The sequence below is a fragment of the Uloborus diversus genome, chromosome 7 (genome assembly GCF_026930045.1).
Source record: "Uloborus diversus isolate 005 chromosome 7, Udiv.v.3.1, whole genome shotgun sequence".
NCBI classification, from domain to species: domain Eukaryota; kingdom Metazoa; phylum Arthropoda; class Arachnida; order Araneae; family Uloboridae; genus Uloborus; species Uloborus diversus.
In genome coordinates this window covers 108,973,494-108,997,932 of record NC_072737.1, presented here as the reverse complement: position 1 = coordinate 108,997,932, position 24,439 = coordinate 108,973,494, and the positions used below count along the sequence as shown (strand labels likewise).

Genomic DNA, 24,439 nt, shown 5'->3' with positions numbered 1-24,439 from the left:
TTTTTTGGGGACTTCATTTTATATGTAGAGATTCGTTTTCAGTAGAAGACAAGGAACAAGGAATTAAAAATGCACCTTGATTTTTCAAGCTGCTTGTCAACCTCTCATGTCTCGCCACATGAGCATGAGACAATACTTGTGTAAATCTTCGATTATCAAGATTGGAAAATAGTGTACAAACAGAACAAAATGCTTTAAATTCATCCTGTTCTGCACGGCACCATGTGCTGATCTTGTATCCATTTCTGTCTACTTTTTCCAATCACAAGGAAGAGAATTTCGTTTTTCGTTGCACTTTATAAAACAAATTACTATTTACTTTCACCTCCCCCCCCCCCTCTGCCACGGAACTGCAATTTGAAAGAAGGAGGCAAGTCCAGATCTATAAATTTTGGGCCCCCAGCAACAAAATCTGTAGGGTCCCTCCCCAAAGGCCAGTAGTGTATATTTGCAACGTAAATGAGTCTTAGTGCTAGATTTTTTCAAAATTAAAAAAAAAATTTTGGGCCACTGGGCCCTTTAAGAACGTGGGCTGCTCCGCATAGCAGGGTCTGCAGATACACAGATCTGGGCCTGGAAGGAGGGAATACTCCCCCCCCCCCACACACACTAGTTCATATATTTTTCATTTATTTTCAAAGGGGAAAAAAATCAAAAACATCAGAATATATTTCTTTACCCCAAAACTCTTTTTCTGCAAAATTTATTGCACAGCTGTTTTTAATTTCTTTATTATTTTATTTTTTAAAATCTTTTGGAATGATTGCAAGAGTTAAAGTATAGATAAAACAAACAGCTTTATATTGAGCATGTGTTTTAATTAACTACAACTTCCCTCCCCTTCTCCAAAAAAAAGAGAGCAGCAGCATAGGTTATTTCTTTTTTCTTTAGAGAGAAAATTTCTTATAGGGTCCACAAAGTTTATTGTATCCTAAAATATAGGCATACCATCATGAAAAGTTTCATTTTTAGGTTAAATTTTATTTTTCTGTGGGAGTAGAGAATAAATAATGAAAATTTTAGGAATTTTAGGGCAAATCTTGAAATTTTAGGACAAAATTTGAAATTTTAGAATTTTTAGGACAAATTTTGAAATTTTAGGACAAAATTTGAAGTTTTAGGATTTTTAGGCCAACTCCTACCCCTGTAAATTATAAGCGAGTTTGGCTGTATAACATAATGATAATGCACCTTCTCGGGGACAAAAATAAAACCTCTTCTAGATGACTGTTTGCTTCTATCCAGTGTATATGTGACGATATTAAAGAATTTGAACTTTCTTGAAACAATACAAAGAAAAAAGAAAGAGTCCAATAGAAGTAAAATTTATTCATTCCTAAAATTTTACTACACATTTTTTCATGCATAGCGATTCATATTTTGGAAGAATCAGTGGCATCATTTTATTCTCCAATCTTCAAAAGCAAAATGGTAGTTTTTTTTTATGAAAGTTGTAAAAACATTAAATTAATAAGTTCATTTCAGGAAAAAATGAAAAATTTAATTATTTTGAGAAAATAATTGCAATAAAATATTAAAAAATTTAACTATTATTACTAGACTATAAAATATGTGAATGAATTAAGCCTTTGCTATTAGAATTTTTAGCTGCATTAGTGATATAAATTACAATTGATATTTTCCATCTACAAAAGATAAATAATATATTTACTACATACGAATATGACAACCTGAACGATTCAACTTAAAACAATGCACGAAGTATCACTTAAAGTAGAATCAATAAATAAAATACACATGTATGTGAACAGCATCCCCATTTTTAATTTACATTTACAACAGTTCAAATCAGTATTTAAAACATTGGTTGTGCAAACAAATATTATGTGGTCTTTATAAAACAATTTCAACAAAATAGTAATGGTTTTTTACACATACAGACACTTACAAATTACATAAATAGTAATGTATGTTATAAAACTAGGCTTTCAATGCAATTTTATTTGTCAGTTAAAAACTCATTCAGCATACATAAGGAATATGATTTCATACTAACCACTAACAAGTTATTGAAATAAAGAGAGATTAACACGGGTGATAGTGAGAATAATTTTATCATTCCCAAGATCTACTTTAAGCCATTGTGTTAATGAAATATTGGATTTATCACATTCTAGATTTTAAAATCACATTCACAGCCTTTTTTATGTAAGAAGAATTCTTGGGTCAGTAATTTTAAATTTACTGACTGTTATAGGATTGGAACAAGGCAAAAAGTATAGTAATTCATGGTTTAATAAGTAAAAAATACAATTCAAAAGTTATAACTGGTAATTTAACACTTATAAACTCTTCCTCACAACAATGTTTGAAATTAGATTCTATCAATAATTTCACAAAATTTGAAATTAATTACACAAATTGTACATCTTGAAAAATGTTTAAGGAAAATGTTACAGGGAGAAGAATCCACACACATACAAATTGGCACTACACTCGACTCATGTATTTCCAGCTTAGTGAGTTGTTGAAATTATATCACATATATCATCTTCATATCTATGTATAATGATGAACTAAAAATATATCTCTTCACAAATTTTGTAGAATAAATTCATGACTTCGCTTAAGAACCCAGAAGAAAACTCCTCTTTGTGCTACCACTGATTAAAAAACTCCCTTCCTGTTACACCAAAGAAGAGACAGTTTTCTTTACAAAGTTCTATTTCAAGAGCCATTAATCTTTGGGCGGTAATTTACATAAATATGTACATTAACTGTTATAAATTGTCTTTATGCCAAACCCATCTCTTGTTGGTGTGGTCGAAACTGTGGTTGATCCACTGCTGCTGCAGGAGATTGTAACGAGCCTCGCTCAAAAACAATGGTTTTCCACGCCTGTAGAAACACATAAATACAAATAAAATGCTTAGTACGATAGGTCAAACCTAACTTAAATATTTACTCAAAGAATATAAAATACAAAAATTCAGTTTTTTATTCATTTATTTTTCTTCCCATTTGCTAGTTCAAAAGAGGGATTTTTCAGGGTAATAACCCAAAAAGCAGGCAGCCATTGCTATAAAGTTACTTATTTATTTATTTTTTTACATTGTTTCAAATAAAGCTCAAGTAGAATCTGAAAAAAAAAAGTATGTTACTATCTATTAAGGTAAAGCACAACTGTTTTTCGTTTTCAACAGTATGGTAACATAAAATTTTCTAAGTAGGACCTTTGCCGAATAAAGTTTATCCCACAAGATTTAAAAAATTTTACATACAACCTAACCCACAAATCATATGTATTTGAGTTTTCTGAAATATTTCAACACACAGTGAAGCACCGTTCTTATGTTTTTGAAGGAACTGTATGAAAAAGCGTACAAACGAAAAAACGTATAATAGGTATAGGTTAATGTGTATTAGACTTTGCAGGGACCAATTTTAAAAACGTATCATTGATAAAAACGTATAAAAGAGAAACATATAAACGGTGCTTCACTGTAGTTTTTCTTTTTGGAAACAAATAATTCCTACATTAGAGAAATGTGTTTTGCATTAACTGGTAAATTTACAGAATGAAACATATAAATGTGACAACCAGCAACAGGCACTGGGCCCAGCTAGGCTGGTCCTAGTCAGTTTATTAGATCCAAATGAAGATCAATAGGCCTCTTAGAGCTATCTGGCCCCTCGTTCATTACATTACCGCCTCTTCCGGTGAGCTGCTCCAAGTGCCCACAACACTACTAAAGTAGTAGTTTTTCCTTATTTTCAGGTTAGCCTGAGATTTGAATAGCTTAAAACAATGACCCCTCGTCCTGCTTTCTGTGCAAAAATTTCACCCATCAGCACCTTTCATTTTGATAAATTTAAACATCTGAATCATGTCCAATCTGACTCTCCTTTGCTCCAAGCTATACATTTTAAGCCTTTTAAGTGAAACGCAAATGTATATCATCAAAAACCAAGGTTTAAAAATATCATGATTTTTCGAAAATATCGAAAATATCCGATATTTTGATATAGATCAGATATTTTGATATACATTCGATATTTTAAATTAGCACAAACTAAAGTCTTCCAAATAGTAAATGCATCCTCCAATCACTCTTTATTTTCTTATTATTATAATTACAATATGTATACTTAAAATTAAGGCTTCTTTCATTATTATTATCTAATATATCATTTTAAATTTCTATTAATTTTAATGAAGTTATTTAGCATTAGATGTTTTATTCATTTTTCTTCTGTTAGCTACTTTTACAGTTATATGATTCAGAAATAAAATATATACATTACTCTGTGCACAGTCCTAAGACATTTTCTTTTTTTCTGAGCAATGTTTAACATTTAACTAGGCACTTTTAATATGAATTAAAATTATTACATTACATATTAATTTTATGAACATAAAAAACAAGTAAAATAGGAGTATTATATTTCTTTATTATATTAATGATGTATTAATACATCATAAAAATTAGTTCATAACTTTTTGGTTATAAATGAACAATTTTACTACGATTAATATACTTTTTATTTTGAAAATACCGCAGTTGAAAAAATAATTATCAATAATATCAAAATATCATGATATTTTTCAAAATAAATATCGGATATATATCATGATATATATCGGTGAACCCTGTCAAAAACAAAATGAAAAACTTGAAGACCCTCTTTTCCATGGGCATGTGTTAAACATTGTTCAGTATAAATACAATAAGCTAAGGAAAGAAGCTGAAAAAAATAATAAAAGAGGAAAAACTGAATTAGTGTCACTCAACAGAAAATTAACATGAAAATAAAATATAAGCTAAACAGCACAAAATTCTTGTAAAAAAATAGAAATTTCTCAAAAAGGAACAATTGATAAAAGCAATCTGAATCAATGAACCTTAGAAGGAAGTAATTACTCGAAACGACAAAAATTCATAACAGTCCCAGATTACTCCAGGGTTTCAAGTTACTTTTCTCCTGTTTATTTGCTGCCCTGTAGCAAAAATGTGTTAGAGAACAACTTACTTCAGATCACGATCTTCTTCGCCATAACTATCCAAATAAACAGAACCCCACAGGCAAGCTCGTTTTCCGCGAATCACAATAACTGTAGATGAATTGACAGCTATATACATTGCTGTTCCTGCACCGCAAGCTACAGAATGCTGTGAAAGAAAAAAAACTATTAACAAAATTGCAAAAATTGAAGGTTAACTCTAATTTTTCCCATAAAAAAATCTAGCATTCATTTGAATTTTGCTGTATTGTATTCAAATTATTTTTTTTTTGCAATCGCGAATTGCGATGAGACCCTACTTATTGGGTTTGATGATGAAAATTTTGCTCTCTAAATAAATATTAAACACAACCGTTGTCATGGTAATCTGAAAAATCAGAGCAATCAGCTTTTTGCTCGGAAGAGCGGAGCTGCTATCAGTCATTTAAGATGACGGTCGCTCTTCAGACGTCCACAGTTTATGAGCAGCGAAATGTTATTCGTTTTCTATGGTGCAAGGGACAAACGCAAATAGCAATTCGCAGGGAAATGCTCCCCACGCACAGGGAAAACTGTTTTTCTTGGAGACTCACTTGAAGAGACACAAGGAGCGTTTGTCTCTTTTGCTCCGTAGAAAATGAATACTACTTAAATCAATATTTTTATTCCTAAAATTGTTGTACCATGTTCTTTAATAATGTAATGTAAAATAACAGCAAAAAAAGTTGAAGTGTTTAAAGGATTTATTGTATTCATTATCCACCTAAGGTGAAAACCTACAATTTTATGACCACTTTACCCCACCAGATCCTACCCTTTTACAGTTACATTCCTGGGTATGATGTATATAAAATTGAATAAAAATCACTTGCAGTGTCACCCTTGCGTTAAATTTTTAGCCTTAAACAAATCAGTTTTGTTTGATGTGGTGGAAGAAACGACAAAAAATATCTGCTTGACATTAACAGAGGGCAGAGTTGGGCAAATTTTAATTGCATTGACAAATAAAGATTAACAATTGATTAATTGGTAAACGTAACCACAACAACTAACAATTGATCAATTGTAATTGTGGAAAATTACAATTAATTGTTAATTGTAGTTTACTACAGTTAACAATTAATTGTTAGTTGTAGTTTACCACAGTTAACAATTAATTGTTAATTGCAAATTTACTACAATTAACAATTGTTAATTGTAGTTTACTACATTTAACAATTGTTGATTGTTCTGTGAATTTTAATTAAAACTAATTCATAAAAAAAATACTGGTTTTGTACAATATACTCTACAGAGGACAGGTCTACATGGAACGTGGACGCTAAACGGGTACCATATTACTATCTAACTATTTAAATACACATGTTAGCAACAAATAAAATATCAAAAAATATCAGTAACTTTCAGTAAATTACCACCCAATAGCCAGGACTGAAACAGAAATATATGAAATACTCGAGTTGAACTGAACCATTGCTTCGGTCACTGGTCTGGTCTGCGCTAATTCTATATTAGCTACCTAGTTTGTTTGGCACTCTTGGCTTCCTTAAGAGGTTTTACATCTCCAGCTTAGGCACTTTCCTATGCCTTGCTGAGGCGTGCTAATCAGCACGAACCTGCAGTCCTCGGCTGCAAATGACTGAGCTGGCGGTGTATACTCGACGTTAAATCCCGGTTATCGCAAATGTGCCATTTCAACTGCGCTTGAGCACGGACTTAGCTGATTTCAAAAATCTTGCTAAAATTAATTACAAACATTTTAAATTTGGTAATAAATATGAGATAGCAACAGATAAAAATTAGAACTCACAAAGTTTTCTATGATTTAGTTTTTAGGCCTCGGTTTGCATCTTAATTATAAATGGATTCGGTGTCTGATTTGTCTGTCCTTTTTCAGGACCAAATTTTTAACCTCAGAAGAGCGTACTAGAATTGCAGCATCACTTCTAATACAAAGCCGAACCCTCAACCTAAATAAAAATATGTAATACTAAGTTGTTTACGCCTAACGTAAAATATCCGCAAAAGACGGATATCAGTACTAATATTCCAATCATTTTTAAAGTACACAACGTGTTTTATATTTATGTTAAATAAATATTTCCAAACTAATAAATGTTGAAATGTCATTTCTCTCTTAAGATTATCAGTTATTCATACCTGTAGTTTCACATAATATATCACGAAATCGTTGTGAAAATATTCGAATCGCATTCATTAATTTGGTGGGACTCTCGCTCAGCCTAAATATAAAGAAGCAACACGAAATCTTAAAACAGAAAGCCCAAAACGCTATGTCCACACGCAAGCGCGGTTGAAATGGCAAATTTGTGATAACCGGGATTTAACGTCTAGTGCGGTGTATTTCATGTATCAGTAACTTTATTACGAGCAATAAATTATTTACTGCAACATATGACTTTTCTCAAAAAAAATTAAGGCTCCAGCAAAATATCCTCAAAAAAAGGTATATTTCAATTAAAAATTTAAAAAAAAATTTCCGTACTAGTAAAAGTCCGAACATGTGAGGGAAATTACAGAAATGCATCTCAATTACACGATTCAAAAAAAAAGATAATTAAACAGAGCGGTCTCTGAGATCTTACGTCCCCTGTTATGTCCTTCTTTCTGATTTCCCCTGTTACAAGTTAAACTATAAAACAATGATTTGCACAATTTTAAAACACTTAATTAAAACACAAGCATTTACGTGTGGAAAAACTTGCCAAGACGAGAATAGTATATGCGGCGAGCGAGCAATCAACACTGAACAAAAATATGAATTTGAATAATACTTTGAACTCTGTATGCTGCGCTGTACCTATTGTTATATTAAGTTAATTGTTAGTTTTAATTGTTTCATAAAACAATTTAAAAAATTAATTGAAATTATTTTAATTGTGAAAACAAATTAACGTACATTAATCTAATTAAATTCATTGCAAAGTGCAACTAATAGTTTAATTGCAATTAATTTAATTGCAATTATTTTTTTAATCAATTAACAAGGCAATTGAAAAAATAATTGATTAATGCCCAACACTGACAGAGGGCGATTAACCTATCCCAATCCAGAAATTGATGATAGGCATATTTTTGCAATTTTTCATAAAATGTTTTAGTTTATTTTGAGAGACCAAGAAGAATAATTGTTTTTGCCAAATGTGAAAGGTATTTTAAAAACTGCAGTTAAACAAAAGTTTCCAGAATTTGACAAAAAAAATGAACAATGAAAGCTGCAATTGACTCATGATAGAACTTGTTTTAAAAGGCATTTCTGCCTTTATAAATATACTTTTGAACATTTACCCAAATGTAAACGGAGGAACAAAACATAAGTGCACGATTGTAAAGTCTAGTGCTGCAGAATAAGTTTTTGATGTTAACTTATGAACAGTGGCAGCTCGTGCCTTGAAAAAGTGAGGGGGCCTGATCATGGGTGTACTCGCCCCTTCCTCCCTCAGGTTTTTTTTTAAAGTTTTTCTTCTTTTTTAATATATTTTTTTTAATTTAAGCTTTCCTAAAATAATTATGTATGTTTAATAAACAAACTTAAAGTTTATTTTAAACACAGGACAACCACAAAATATTTAAACTACTAAGTAAATCACGAAATATATTATCATGTTTATGCCCATAATTGCCCCCAGGGTGGCGCACTTTCACCCCTGACATTAAAAAATAAAATTTAATTAATCAGATAGGGAAAAGCTACAAAATACACAATGGAAATTATTAATCTCATGTTTATATCCAGCACGCTTTGGAGGGCACTTTACACACCGATTTTCAAAATAAATAAATTTTTAAAAGCAATATTAATTGAAGATTTTTATTAGAAACATTATTGTTAATCCTTTAATAACTAATTATTTTGAATGTGTAAAAATAATTTTATTTTAAGCAAACCCAAATTACAAAAGGGCAAAAGTATTGTGGTCAGAGAAATATGTAAAAATTAAATTAATTAACTTTCACAAAGATTTGTGAAAATATATCTGAGTATTCGCTTTAAAAAATAATAATAAAATAAAAATAATAATAATTTAAACTAAATTTTAAAAAAAATAATTAAAAATAAATGAATTAAAAATCAAGTTTAAAAAATTCTTAGCAATTTACATGCGGGTGTAGCCTTTTGCATACGAATCTGCCGACAACCATGGGCCAGATTCAGAATTTTTATTCAGACAAAGAAAAATATATCAAACTTTTTATTTTCTTCAAGTTATTGATAACTTGTCACATTTATACAAGAGCTGTAATTTAAAACAAGTATTAATTTCTGTGTAACAATGGGAAGACATTTTTTGAATAAAAAAATAATCTTATAACGATAAATGCACACATGTGCATACAACACAGCACACAACAGTGGCTCAACAAGAAAATAACTTTTAAGGGGAGGGGGCAGCACAATAGGAAAAAAATCTCATCAATTTGATTGACTTGATTTGCTCATCAAAACTCTCAATTTCGAAACTTATAGTTTTAAAAACGCAATTTTAGATGATGTTAGGAAAAGAACAGTACAGGGGACTTCACGAAATTTTTTAGAAATTGAAGCCTTAAAACGTGGCCCTAGGCCATATTTATTGACGTTAGGGTAAGGGATGGAGCTCCGGGACTCTCCTCGATCTTTTTTTTCCTTCTTTTCTTTTTTTGAAAAGTAAATAAAAATCAATTTCTCCTCCCCCTCCAATTTTTAAGAAATTGCAGTTCCAAAAAACCCAATTGTAGACAAACTTTAAAGATTTTTAAGGGAAGGGGGTTTCTGGAGCTCTCTCCTTGAATTTTTTCCAAAATTGAAGTCCTAAAATTAGCCTGATGAAAAGAAAAAATTCTTCGTATAATCCGCGAATAATATGAAAAAAAATGAAGTTTTGATTTAACATACAATTTTAGCAACTAAATTAAAAATATGAAGAAGTACATAACTTTTAAGGTATAACATTCAAAACTAATATAAAAAATAATGATTTCTTCTCTAAACTGACATTATAGTATGCTAATTACTTGAAGACAAAGAACAAATGGTATTAGCTAGTGCAAATGAAGGCTTCTCCTTTTACTGTATGCTGTTTATTTTACATAACCTTAATCTTGTAAAAAGAACGTTCAAGCTATGTAAAATAAACAACGCACAAGCAGGGTAATGGTCTCGGCAAATCCTGCTGCAAATATTGAGGTTCAATGCGCTGGTGTTGAGGAAAAAATAAATAAACAACACACACAGGTAATCCGCACCTCATTAATTTTACTTTTTCAACAGATACCGTACAATCCATCTCTTAAAATTTCAAGCACATATGCAAAAAAGAAAGATAAAAGGGAAAATAAATAAAATGTAAAAAATTATTGTCTGAAAAAAGTGAGGGGGCCTACTCCCCCCCCCCCCCGTTTCCGGGTCCTCCCACTAGCCGACACTGCTTATGAAGTAAGAAAAAAAATCTAATTACATTAATGAGGGATGAAAATCATTTTTATGCCTAATAAAGTCTCATCGGAATTCATTGAGGGGGGGGGGAGTAAAGACTAAGCATGCCTTCTGGTGGAGCCTCTCAGGAACGCTATTTTTTTTCCAGAAGACAAACACGACTCTGGCAAAAGAAAAAAAAACATAAATAAAAAAAACGCATTGAGAAATGTTAAAGTGGACTAAAAAATGCAGCTTTTCTACTAAAAATAACAGGGCTAAAGTTTTTATCTAATTCTAAGAACATAAAGCTTACAAGAACAACAATTGCTAGTTATTTAACTGAAAAATTTATTCATAGATCAACGAAACGTACAGTTCCATCGCCTAAGGAATCGCCCGTTTTGTGAGGACCAGGTCCACAAGATTTTTTCCAATTCTCTCAAAGATTCGCGGCAGTCCCACTCTTGCAAGTATTAACATAATTTTAAAAACGCTATTCAAAAGGTTAAAGTGGAATAAAAAATGCAGGTTTTCTGTTCAGAATTACAGTCGAACCTGTCTATCTCGAATTTCACGGGATGGAAAAAAAATTCGAGATAAAGAGGTTTCGAGATATGGAGGTTTTGAGAAACTTATTGAAATTTGGAATCTGATGATGAAAATTTTTGAATTTTATAATAATAATTTATCTAAACATAGACGAAATATTAAAGTTCTTCCGTAATAGTTTTGTTAGGTATTTATTCTACTATTTTATACTAAGCACTTTATTGCAAGTTTAAGGAATCATTTTGACAGTAATAAAATTTTAAGCATATCTTTTGCAAGCAAAATATGTAGCCTTTTATTGTTTTTCGGTGCCTGATTTTTTTTAGATTCAAATATCCTCTCTTGAGGTTGGCAATGGCTGAAAACGCATCTTGCCCCATGTACATACTACTTAACTTGGCCGCAATTTCATTTTTCTTCATTAATGGATTGCCGCTCAAAAATTCTAGAAATTTGACTTTTTCATCATTTGAAAAAATCTTTAGCTTTCTTTTCACACCTATCATCTCAGTTTTCTACGCAATCAAAACTTCAAGCAAGAGATCACTCACAGATCAATACCTAAACCAGATAACAGATAATGAAACGGGTTTTAATTTGAGTGACCTTAAACTGCGAACTTGAAAAAGTCACCCCACATGTCAAATCTGTCAAGCCCAGCTCTCTCCTCATTGTCCCATTCTCTGCTCTCTGCTCTGCTTCCGAGAAAGTGCTCAAAATGACTGTCCTTTCGTTAGACTTCCTGGAAAAAATAATACCTAGGTGCATTTCTCCTTTTTTCCCCCCGCCCTTGAGAATAGTGCTACCGTTTCTATGTTTAAAGAAAGTTGTTTGCTGTTTTGAAGATTGCTGGGCTTTGAATTCGAAAATGTCAGCATTGCTGGAATTCGAGATATAGAGGTATTCGGGATTTTTTTTTCGAGATAAACATGAAAAATACATTAAATTTTGGCTGAAAATGCAGGGAAATTAAAAAATTTCGAGATAGACAGGCTTTTGAGATAAGCAGGTTCGAGATAGACAGGTTCGACTGTACATGGTAAAGTTTTGATTTAATTCTAAGAACACAAAGTTTACAATAACAATCATTGCTAAATATTTAACTTCAGAAATTATTAATAAAACAGCAAACTTCATTGAAATGCCGTATAATGAAACGTTCAGTTCCATCGCTTAGTGAATTGCCTGTTTTGTGCGGACCAGGCCCACAACATTTTTCCCCCTTCTCTCTCAGATTTGCAGAGGTCCTAGTTTAATGCTCGGACATTTACACTTGACCGGTGGGAATGGTCTGTCAGCAGAAGCATTGGAGTCTTAAAATCAAGATCTAAGACCCAAATGGGGAGAGTGCAAAAAAGGCTTGCATTTCAAAAAATATTTTTACAAAACACTTTTTCTTTCCATAATGAATTCATTTGTAAAATCAAGCACAAGAAACAAAAAAGTATACAACAGTCTCTTAATCAAATAAAAATTCACGATTAAATGAGAAAGAAATCTTCAGAGAAACTATGTTTATCATTACTAATAATAAAGCTGCAAGTCTGGATCTCTGTCTCTCTGTCTGGATGACAGTTAGTGCATAGCGCCTAGACTGTTCGGCCAATCTTCATGAAGTTGGCACACAGTGAGTTCGTAGCATAGGGGTGAGCAACTAGAAACGATGTTTCGAAAATTCGATTTAGTTCTTTTTCTATTCCAATTTTAAGATCATTTTACCCAGGAAATTATCATAACATGGACAAGTAAATTACCAAATTATCATAATGTGAAACCGTAACATGGGCGAGCAAATTAACATAGCAAACTGGTGAGAAACCTGTCATCCATTATTTGTAAATATACAGGCGAACCAAATGACTTTTTAATTTTCAACTATGGGCAAAACCGTGCGGGTACCACTAGTACAAAAATAAACTGCATGAAGGGTATGATCTTCACGATGATTATTTTACAAAAAATCTCGTCTTGAATTTTGGACTTTTAAAAAGGTTTTAGACAAAGCATTGAGAATGTTAGGAAAGGTTGGATTTTCTACATATGTTAGTCCTTAATCTAATGCTATATATAATGCATTTTCAAAATAAATAAATAAATTATACTGACCATCACAGCTTCAAATAACGACTGCTGACGACAACAGCTTTCTCTCAAACAAACCATAGTTCCACAAACTAAACATAACGACGGATCTTTTGGTTCTTCATTGCAAACCGAACAAGGTTTCTTGTGATAATATTTGAATATATCATCATAGTTATGAGGTAATCTGAGCAACTGTGGAAGATGAAACTTTATTGTCCTCTGTATAAGAGCCTATAAAAAAAGGATCTTTATATAGTAAAAAAGCATTTCAATCTGTTCTCACATCTTATTTTTAAAAAAATATACCGCCAATATTCATTTTTATGAAATATTATTATAGAACTTAGGATTTTCAATAAAATATCAAACTTTTAATAACACAAAAAAGTTACCCTTGAGGCCATTATTGATTTATTGGAAAAATTAACAAAGTCCTGACACCAAGTTTTGATGAGAATTCTGGGATCATGCACAGTCCACTTTAAACAAGAAGTGGCAGTTGGGTCTTTTGATTCTGGAGGTAGCAAGCCAAGATATTGACAAAGGCACTCAAATTCCTCATCATCCTGTAATAGATATAAGATAACATCATTTAGCTGCCAAAAATCTTGAAAGTGTAGATAAACTACAATGACACAAATTAAAAGTTCTTGTTGAATGAAATCTGCATAGATTAATGCTGAATAACTATATGTTTTCAATGCAATTAAATGCCTTTTCAAATTTATGCTAACAAGTTCATTCTTACGACATATATACCTTAATTTATGCATGCTATTTTTTGAAACTGCAATAACACTTTTAGGAGCCATTAACTCCTCTTTTACTCTTTCAACTCCATAAAGGCCAAATCAAATGGCAGTATGAAAATACAGTCGGACCCAATTTAATGAAAATCCATTTGACAAATTTTGCGATTTAGCGAATTTTCCGTTTTTTCCAACTAAAATAAAGGCAAAAACCCCTATTTACGAATAATGAACCTCGAAGTAATGAATTATTTCAACAGTCAAAAAATTTTTTTTTATTAATTTGAGTTAGGAAATATTGAATTGTTTTCCAAATGTTGCATTCATATTGTCCAAAGCAGAATAACTTTTCTTGGAATCAGCAGTTTTGGACGGGCGAGGCGGCAACCTACGAATAGTGATTCTGATGCAGAAAGCAATAGTGAAACTCCGATTAAAGCTTACTTTTTCAAATGCTTTACATGGCCTGAAAACTGTAAAAACATATCTCATGCAGCAGCCTGGAAAAGAAACAGTATTTCCTTCTCTCCGAAAAGTCGAAAGAGAATTATTTCAAGTCAAATACCAAGGAAATTGTCAAGCAAATATTACTCAGTAGTTTAAAATTTCAAATTAGCGTGTAATAAGTGATGGAATGCTGAATAAAAAGTGTACATTTTCTAATTGTGGATATTTTTGCACAGTTGCTTATTAGGTGTCTTAGGATAGGTAAGTGAATTTTTATTTAAAAAAATTTTACACCCCGATATTAAGAATAACCCTGATTTAACGTATAAAAGTTTCAGTCTAGTGAATTCGTTAAATCGGGGTCTGACAGTACTTTCAATTTTGAGAGACATTTATGAGAGAAATATCTAAGAGGTATTTTTAAGAATTTACTTGTTGACAGACACACTATCATTGGCCTTAAGAGGGGTTAGTGAAGTTCAGAAAAATGTCAACTTGAAACAGAAAAGTTTTTCTGACAACTGAAAATATAAGGTGTCTTGTTAATTAAAAGAGTTATATTAATCATATTTATTGTTTATAGCTTACATTGTTGACTGAACTAGTATCTAATCAATTATGATTTGATGAAGTGGTACCATAATTCATTAAATACTATGATTAAGTTCAAATTTCAAAAATATACTTCAAAGGCAAAATTAAACTAAGATCTTTACTTCAGCAAAAAACAGAAACATGATCTCTGAAATCAGTTCACATCTATGATGGTTGGGTAAAAATCACAAGAATTAGAGTTTTAAAAAGACTTCCAAGACAAAAAAAAAAAACACACACACACACACACACACAGGGTCGTCGGTAAGGGGGGGGGTGGGGGGGGTGACACCCCTCCACTTTTTTTGGAGAAAGGGGCCGCCGATTCTTTGTTATTATTAATTTGAAGTGTAAGGAATAAAACCGCAAGTAGGAAAAAATGCGGAGGGTTCTTGAATGCAACTTAGAAGAAAAACAAAATAATTAAAACATAACTAGCAACATCAGTAAACCTAAAATCTAAAACATCCGGTACTTTTCAGCTATCGCAGCCCCTTAAAAAAAAAAAAAAAAAAAAAAAAACACACACACACACACACACACACACAATAAATGGGGCCGCGAAAAACAGCTAAAAATCGTTGAGAAAAATACGGATATTAATCGCCAAGTGGGGCCGCATGAACGATTACATATCGGTCATCCCTTATTAGAAAAAAAAAAGTACAGTGTAAACATGTGCGAAAACCTTAAAAGCTACGCCAACATTTTCAGTAAAATCTGTTAAGTGGAGAAGGCATGAATCAATTCTATATGTAGAAGTTTTACATTAATCTGTTTCAAACTGCTGCAGGGTTATTTGAAATTTAAAAGAAAAATAAAATAACTGAAGCATATATAACTAGCAATATCAGTAAACCTAAAATCTAAAGCATCCGGTACGATTTAGATACAGGGTTCATACTCTATTTGGATGAAAAAATTCCATGACTTTTCCAAGACTTTTTCATGACTTCAATAAAAATTTTCATGACCTTGTTATAGCACCATTTAATATCTAACTTGCCAACTTTTAGAAATGAGCATTAGCAAAAACTTCTACATGACTGCCACTACTTTATTGAAGCACTTACTACTAATGGGAAAAAAATATCAGTGTACACTTAAAAAACTAAACTATTTTTATTTGGCTTCATCATATAAGTTTAAGTAAAGTAAAATTGCAGTAAATGGAATATAATGATGTGTAATTGTCTAATTTTTTTTTATAAACAGCCAGAATGATAACCAATGGGACAAAGGTTAATGAGTCATCACTAAGTTTCAATAAATTTGCTTCAGAAGTTGTTTTTTAGTGTCAACAATGGCCTTTAATCATCCACATAACCTCACAGTATTTTCGTTTTTTAAAGTAAAGCCACATAGTTTAGTTTTTTTTTTTTTTTTTTTTTTTGTGTGTTTCTAAACCAGGTAATTATATTAAAAAAACCCATTCAGTAGTGAATAAATCTTCTGATTCAAAAGTACTTGTTTTGCTTACTTATTTGTACATTTTCAAATGCATATAAATTAACAAGTTCAGAAATTTCAACACATAATGTGTGATTCCCTTCATCGTACGTAGCATTTGGCTGCATTGATTAGTTTCTTGTACCGTTTGTTTGGCACTACTGTTTTAATGTATTTGAATTCCCCCTTTTTCTTTATTTTATCACCTGACTAAAGATCTTTATTTTCTAAAACCTTCAACTAATTAATATAAACTCGAATAAATTTTTCGCTTATGTTTTTACGTGTGAAGGAAACTAACTCGGATGCAATTGAATTGCGTCTTGAGAATGGGCGTGGCCAAACCAAGAACTTGCAAGTTTGCTACTACAGAATATAAACGTAAAAATTGTTGAAAATAATAGTTAATTCAAAATGAGTGATGCCCAAGCAGTAAAATCACATCACTAAAAAAGACGAGTGGTTACGACAGGAGTGGATGCAATGAAATTTCAAAATTCAGACCCGATTTTTGGATTTTTCAATTTTTGACTTTTAATAACTTTTATGTGCTATACTATTAAGGGGTCTAAGGACCCTTAACCTTCAAAATTTTCAATTTTCTGGAAAAAATATATATTATGCATAGTTTAATTCTGAACAATTTGATACCTTATTTATTACCATATGCCAAAAACTTTTCAAATAATTGCAAAAATGCGTAAACTTTCCCCATAGAGATTTATGTTAACAGCAGCTATTGAAGCCTCTTTTTCTCAGGTGCCGGTTTCTTTGGTTTTCTCGTTTTGCGCGCATGATATCTCAAAAAGTTTCTTATATATTTCCGTGAAACTTTTCATGCAATAGTATATATTTATGATCTGAACCTAAATTTCAAATAAGAATGAAAGTTAATATTTAAAAAATATTTTTTTTTTCCGAAAATTTTGGAAATTTTCGATATTAACTTATTAAATTTCAAAAAAAAAAATAATAAATAAATAAATGATCTTAAAAAAATAAATACATTTAGGTTCAGCTCATAAATATAAACCAGATAAACATACATTAAAAGATTTACGGAAATATATAAGAAACTTTCACAGATATCATGCGCGCAAAACCGGCACCTGAGAAAAAGAGGCTTAAACAGCTGCTGTTAACATATATCTCTATGGGGAAAGTTTACGCATTTTTACGATAACTTGAAAAGTTTTTGGCGTATGGTAATAAATAAGGTATCAAATTGTTCAGAATTAAACTATGCATAACATATATTTTTTTCAGAAAATCGAAAATTTTGAAGGTTAAGGGTCCTTAGACCCCTTAAATCACTTAAGATTTCTAACACTCTTTTAGTTACTGTTACTTTCTCTTTGTCAAAGATATTTTTCCATGACTTGAGATAAATTTTAATGACTTTGAATGAAAATTTCAATTTTCCATGACTTTTCCAGGTCTGAAATTTGCTTATTTTTTTCCATGACTTTCCAGGATTTCCATGACCCGTACGAACCCTGTAGATATCAAAAAACTATAAACGGGGCCGCGAAAAACAGCTAAGATTCTTTTCGTGCGGTATTCGATGCGGAAAATACGAATATTAATCGCTAAGTGGGGACGCGTGAACGGGATATTACAAATCGGTCATTCCGTGCTTGAAAAAAGAAGTACTGCATAAATAAGTGAAACATTTTCAGATTTTCAGTGCACTGCCACAGTGGTGCTTCAAGAAACTTTCCTCGGGAGAGAAGGGAAGGGGGGGGGGGTCATATAAAATGTTTCAAAATTAAAGGTCGGATAGTGCAATTTTAGGCACTTGCAGTGTGTTCATACAAATCATTCTGTTGCTATATGCGGGGAGGGGGGATGAACTCCCGATTCTACCCCTTGGCTGCACCACTGCACTCCCGCACGGAATACAAGTCACCAATGAAGAAGACTTTTCCCTATTTTTTTTTTTTTTGATGGAAAACAGAAACAAGTGATACAACTGGATACAACTGTCTGTGTACTTTGTGTCGAAAATCGAAGGGACTAATTGCTTTATAGCCCACGGATCTGTAGTCCTCGCCACGTCCGGTTGTCATTTGATAGTACATCGGACGGCTCAAGCAGTGTTTGTAGCCTTGTGTCCCTGTTTGGTACGGGCACTTTGTTCTCATCACGTGTTTTAGTAGAATTCTGTCTGATGTGTCCAGTCTGCAAGAGGGGTTTTTGTCGAGTGTGACCTTGAGAGCCCGAGGATATACATTTCCGAGAAAACCTCTGATTCTATTTTCTTATTATTACTCCTCCGCTGTCAGTTGAGTGTTGACGGATATTTTTTCCTATTATTAATTAGAGCTCATGCTCAAAGCCAAAGACTACTGGAGGAGCTGCATAGAAAAGCTGCTTTATTCAGCAACATTAAGTAAGTAGTTATAAGTTTTTTGAACGAACTGATTTAGTCCATAATGCAGTTGAAAGCAGCGCTCCGCTTTTTCCATTTCATGTTTTTAACATTTATTATTTACTAGTGGTACCCGTACGGCTTTGCCCGTAGCAGAAAATGAAAAGATCATTTGGTTAGCCTGTATATTAACAAATAATGGATGATGAATTTCTCGCCAATTGGTTATATTCATTGGCTTGCCCATGCTGTTTTTCCACGTTATGATGATTTCGTAATGTATTCATCCACGTTGTGATAATTTCCTCGGGAAAATGTTCTTAAAATTGGAATATAAAAAGAACATAATCGAATTTTCGAAAAATCGCTTCGAGGTGCACATTTCCATGCTATAAACTAATTCTGTGCCAAATTTCATGAAAATCGGCCGAACGGTCTACACGCTATGCGCGTCACAGAGATCCTGATAGACTGGGATCCTGACAGACAGAAATACTTTCAGCTTTATTATTAGTAAAGATATTTGCTCCTCATAAAAGCACTCTTATACTCCCTCGCACCTGTCCAACCTTTTCGTGTAACTGCACTTTTTACATCCTTTTTCTTTTATTCTTTCAATTAGGAAAAAAAAACAAAAAAACAACTTCTACAACTATAATCTATAATTGCCTTAACTAATTTTGCAACCACTAAATGAAAATCTTGTGTATGAGGTCATTGCAATGCTTTTATAGGTAAGATTTGTTTTACATAGTGACTGGTGCTTACCTAGGGGTTATCGTGGCGCACACTGCGCCATTAAGTTTTTAGAGGGGTGTTTTAAGGGGTATGTTTCTCTTTTTAAGGGCCACCCGAGTTGGGGGGTGTTTTAAGGGGTATGTTTCTCTTTTTAAGGGCCACCCGAGTTGGGGGGTTCTTTGTGATATTGGGGGAGGAGCAGATGTGCTCTTGCTCTTGGGGGGGGGGATGGGCACCCCTGTTTTACAAGGGAAAAGTCATTCCATTGAAGATATTTCAATTTAATTTTAAATTACTACTGGCTACAACTCCTGCTCGCTGATGCTCAACAACCTCCAAAGATTCTTGCGCAATTTTATTTGGATCGCGAAGATTTATGTCTTTTTAGGAAGAATCAGATTAAAATAATTGCTACAATTAGAAAAAAAATTAAAATTTTGTTCCCCCCCTCCCCTAAAAAAATCGAATTTAAGTAACGAGCTTAAATTATTTCGAGCAATTTTAAAATCCCGCTCCCTCATAAAGAAAAAAAAAAATCTTGATGAAAATATATTTAGCAAAACTATTAATAAACTATTTAAAAACCCTTTAAAACCCAAATACTTAATGTATCGTCTTTACTAATAATAAAGCTGAAAGTTTCTCTGTCCGGAGGATGTCTGGATGTCTGTAGGATGTCCGTGACGCGCATAGCGCCTAGACCGTTCGGCCGATTTTCATGAAATTTGGCACAAAATTAGTATGTAGCATGGGGGTGTGCACCTCGAAGCGATTTTTTCGAAAATTCGATGTAGTTCTTTTTCTATTCCAATTTTAAGAAAAAAAATATCGCAAGATGGACGAGTAAATTATGAAATTATCATAACGTGGAAATGTAACATGGCACAAGCCAATTGGCGAGATACGAAATTATCATAACGTGGAACCATAAGATGGGTACAAGCCAACTGGCGAGAAAATTCACCATACATTATTTGGAAATATACAGGCGAACCAAAAGACCTTATGATTTTTCTATTACGGGCAAAGCCGTGCGGGTATCACTAGTATCATATAAATTGTTTGAGGTGCTTGATATCAGATGTTTTGGATTTCTCATTGTAATCTTAGACGTTATCATTTTTTCCGAATCCTTACAAAAATGTAAATGGAGAGCACCCTATGCTTTTTTACATTAAAGTTAATTGTTTGGTCAATTATTTTATTCTCTTTGTTTTAAGCTAATTTATATTTAGCTGTGGCACTGTGGGACATGATATCCTCTCCCTGTTGAATGTACTTTACATTAAAAGATTATTTTTTAATCTTTAGTTCATTCCTGTACAAGAGCATGTTTATTAGTTTTTTAAACTATTGTTTTATTAATATTTTGCTTAGCGGTTTGTAAGAATCATTGCTTTAAATGTGGTTAAAAATATAGATATTTAAGCATGGCCGACGAGAAGCCATGCCAGCCTAATTGAAAACTAAAGAGCCGGCCCTTGGAGGGGGGGGGGGAGGGTCGGAGTCACAGTAGTATAAATCCTAAGGGTTTTAAACGGAGGGAGAGCTGGCAAGGGGCCGTTGGCTCTCGGTGGTCCTGTATTTAAGGCTGGAAGATCTGACTTTTTAACCTATGTCCCTCTTGCAGGCAAGCCCGCGTCACCTCTCCAGATATTTCCTAGCGCAGTTTCTGTACTGTTTAAAAACTAAAAAAACGTTGTGCAACAGAATATCCGGGGAGGGGGGGAGGGCATAATGAAGCGCTTAGCTCTTTTTTTTTTTAACTTTTCTGGTGGAAAATTTAACTTTTACGATTTAAATTTTCAATTTAAAAAAATCATGTGTAGAGACAATTTCACGAGTTAGTACTTTTTCTCCAACAACTCCCGACTGTACCTACCTTTCAGGACGAATTCTTAGAATTGTCATATATCACAAGAGAAGTAGTAAACTATTGCCATGATCCATGCCCAAGTTCGAGCTCAAATCGTCTCGGTGAAAAACAGCTGCCTAGTCCATTAGAATTCGATCACTTGTGACACAATGACTGTCCCTGGTAGACATTTTGGCTGTTAACTAGTGACTGTTCTGGCAGAAGTTTGTTGTGCATTAAAATATGTTGTATTCAGTTGGTAATTAATGGATACGTTTGAATTGAGGGATGATCAAAAATTAACTCTACCAATGGCCGATGTGAGCAAGTGACGATACGTTGTCCATTCTCGTCTCTCTCGATCAGTGTTGACGATTTGCCGAACCAAAAAAAAATTTTTTTTGCATTTTCTTAATTTGCAAAAAAGTGTGAAACTTGTAAAAAGTTTTGGTTTGCCTATTTTTACTTTCTTTTACAAAAAAAGGAAGTATTGTATTCGCGAAAAAATTTCCACTCAAAAATCGGTCTTAATTTTAATTTAACTCACCCCCGAATAAATGTTGAGTTTTTTTTTTTTTTTCGACTCGATTACACGTGGATAAATGTCTAAGAACGTATAGACACGCGAAATATCCATTTTGACAATTGCCGAGTTAATTACAACAAGTTTTCTCGTTACATCTGTATGTGCGGATGTAATAGTTACACAACTCAAGAACGATATGTCCTAGAAAGTTGAAATTTGGTACCTAGATTCCTAGTGGGGTCTAGTTGTGCACCTCTCCTTTTGGTTGCATTCGGGTGTTTCTAAAGGGGTCTTTTGTCCCTTTGGGGGGGGGGGGGAATCATTGTTAATTTCGATGTAAACTCAAGTGGTGTTATAATTTGGCGGACACTTGGCGATAGATCGCCAGTATTTTAGTCGCCAAGTTTTGTTGCCAACTTGGCCACAAATTTAGCGATTTTTTTTTTTTAAATCTGATTTTAATTTGGCCACTGTTGGTGATATTTAGAGAGTAAACTATTGAATTACATTAAAAATGCCAATAATTGGGAAATGACATTAAATTGGAGTAAAAGGAAGTCATGTGATGCACATATCAGCTCATTTACCGAAATTTTTCTCGTTCGAATAATGCTGGATCTTACATCTATTCTTCCAAATTTTTTGGGCTCCCGGACCCCCTCAAAATGAGTATTTTATACCCCATTTATGGTCATCCTTCAAACCCTCTCCTGATACTTCCCTCCCTCCAAATCCAATCGTAAAAAAGTATGTATGTATGTCCGGGACTTTGTATCGAAAAAAATGCTGTGATAATCTTAATTAGGTATAATTAGAGTTAAATTATTATTAATACAGATTTGTTCTATTTATAAATTAACAGGGGGGGGGGCAATAATAATAAGATCTATGTTTCCAAAACATTTTCAACGATTGCACTCTTATTTGCATTTCCTCTAAAGGCTTTCACTCCTTTATGGTATGTACACCAAAGGGTAAGACTTTAACAAACTAATTTTTGAACTTCTTGCATTTATATGATATTCGTACCAACGGTTCTTGTTCTTCATTTCACTTGAAATGTTTTAGCATATACTTGAAAACAGTAGAGCTGTTTGTTGCCGCCCAGCCCATCAGTTTAAATTTTTCTAGGAGTTGGGGACAAAAGGTGTATACTCAATGCAAATTTTATCAGAAAACAACGAAAACGACACCCACTTATATGTAAAAACATTAATTTTTCAATACCCGGGGGAAGGGGGGAGGCAATAGACCCTTTTAAATGATCGACGGGGGCCACCAATTGTCAACACACACCCCAGATATTTTAGCTAGCGACGGCCCTGCACACACACACACATGCACAACAATGATTCAAAAAGATATAAACAAATGAAAACTGAACTTTTGACAGCGCAAGAAAATAAAATTTTAAATATAACTATATTTTTGTACAACTTACTTTGCAGTAAAATGGTAAGGAACTTTCTTCATATAAATGGCTTTGGAGCAATGCTGCTATCCGCAAAAAATGTAAACAGTATCCAGAAATATTACTTTCTAATTCCTTCTCATTCCATACTGTTGATCTCTAAAATTCAAATTAAAAATAAATTAATCATTGTAGTACAAGGTACAAAAATAAAGCATTCTTGAAAACTAAGAATTGTCAAAAACTTTCTCAAGGAATAATTCCATTTTGTGCCAAGTTTTATTCCGATCAGTCAAAACAAGCTCTTTTAAATATTTCTACTAAAAAAAATTAAAAAAGGCAATGTCTATGTTTCTGTTTGATGTTTAGATGAATCTCTAACACTTGTAAACTTGAACTTTGTTACACAGACAGTTTGGAATGTAGGCTAATGCACCTCAAAATGTTTTTTTTTTAGCTATTAGTATTATTATTAAACATAATATGGTCTAGAAATTTTTAAAGGAGTTTTTAAATTCATTGTTATCTCGAATTTCTATTCAATTCTTGAGCTGTCCATCTCGTGAAGCAAACATACACAGAAGGCTTGAAACACAAGTTCTAACTTGAGAACAGAAAAGCAGCATGACCTATTCAGCACAGATAACCAAGGTCGTCGTCAACTTTCAAAAGCCTAACAACTTTCGAAAAATGAAGCAGGGTGAGTGGTTTTTGGTTATGTGTCCACATTTTTGTTTTGCAAATAAAAAGAATTGCTAAAATTAATTCAGGACATTTTAGTTTGCAGAAATCCACAAGTGCTGTCTGACCCAAAAATATACTTCTAGTTCTTTTCATGAATGTATATGTGCGTGTCTACATTTGCTTTGAAAGAATTCAATGTGAAAAATTATTACCTGCTCAGGATCCATTTCATCATCTTCAATGTAAAGATAGCCATGCTCAAGATTTTCAATAACAGAACCCAGAATTACAGCTAAGTCATTCATTCTAGGATCCTCCTAACAACACAGTAATTTTCATTAAAACATTTTTTAAATAAATGCAACAGAAAAGATTTTTTACAGAGGAGGTATTTCTTGAGAAAAGTAAATTTTATTAGAAATACAGCCACAAACAAAAACCTTCTTAACCAGAATATCTGAAAAAGTTAATTTTTATGAAGTTGCTTAAATAGCCATTAGAGAACGTCATCAAAGAAGCAAAGGACTTTCCGTTGTCAAGCTTTGCAGGAAAGCAAAGACAGTTAAGGGAGAAACATAGATACAAAACACAAAATAATA

At 32.6% G+C, this 24,439-nt stretch overlaps 1 protein-coding gene across 1 annotated transcript in view; it reads right to left on the bottom strand.

Moving 5' to 3' along the window:
- Positions 1-1,313: 1,313 nt before the first annotated feature.
- Positions 1,314-24,439, bottom strand: part of LOC129225646 (E3 ubiquitin-protein ligase ubr3-like) — a 116,039-nt gene continuing 92,913 nt past the window's right edge. Inside the window, exons 31-36 of the mRNA XM_054860114.1 lie at positions 24,053-24,157; positions 23,187-23,315; positions 13,409-13,582; positions 13,038-13,247; positions 4,993-5,132; positions 1,314-2,859 (exon numbers count right to left, since the gene is read on the bottom strand). Coding sequence (XP_054716089.1) covers positions 2,742-2,859; positions 4,993-5,132; positions 13,038-13,247; positions 13,409-13,582; positions 23,187-23,315; positions 24,053-24,157 — 876 coding nt within the window. The 3' untranslated portion in view covers positions 1,314-2,741. The remainder of the gene's footprint in view (positions 2,860-4,992; positions 5,133-13,037; positions 13,248-13,408; positions 13,583-23,186; positions 23,316-24,052; positions 24,158-24,439) is intronic.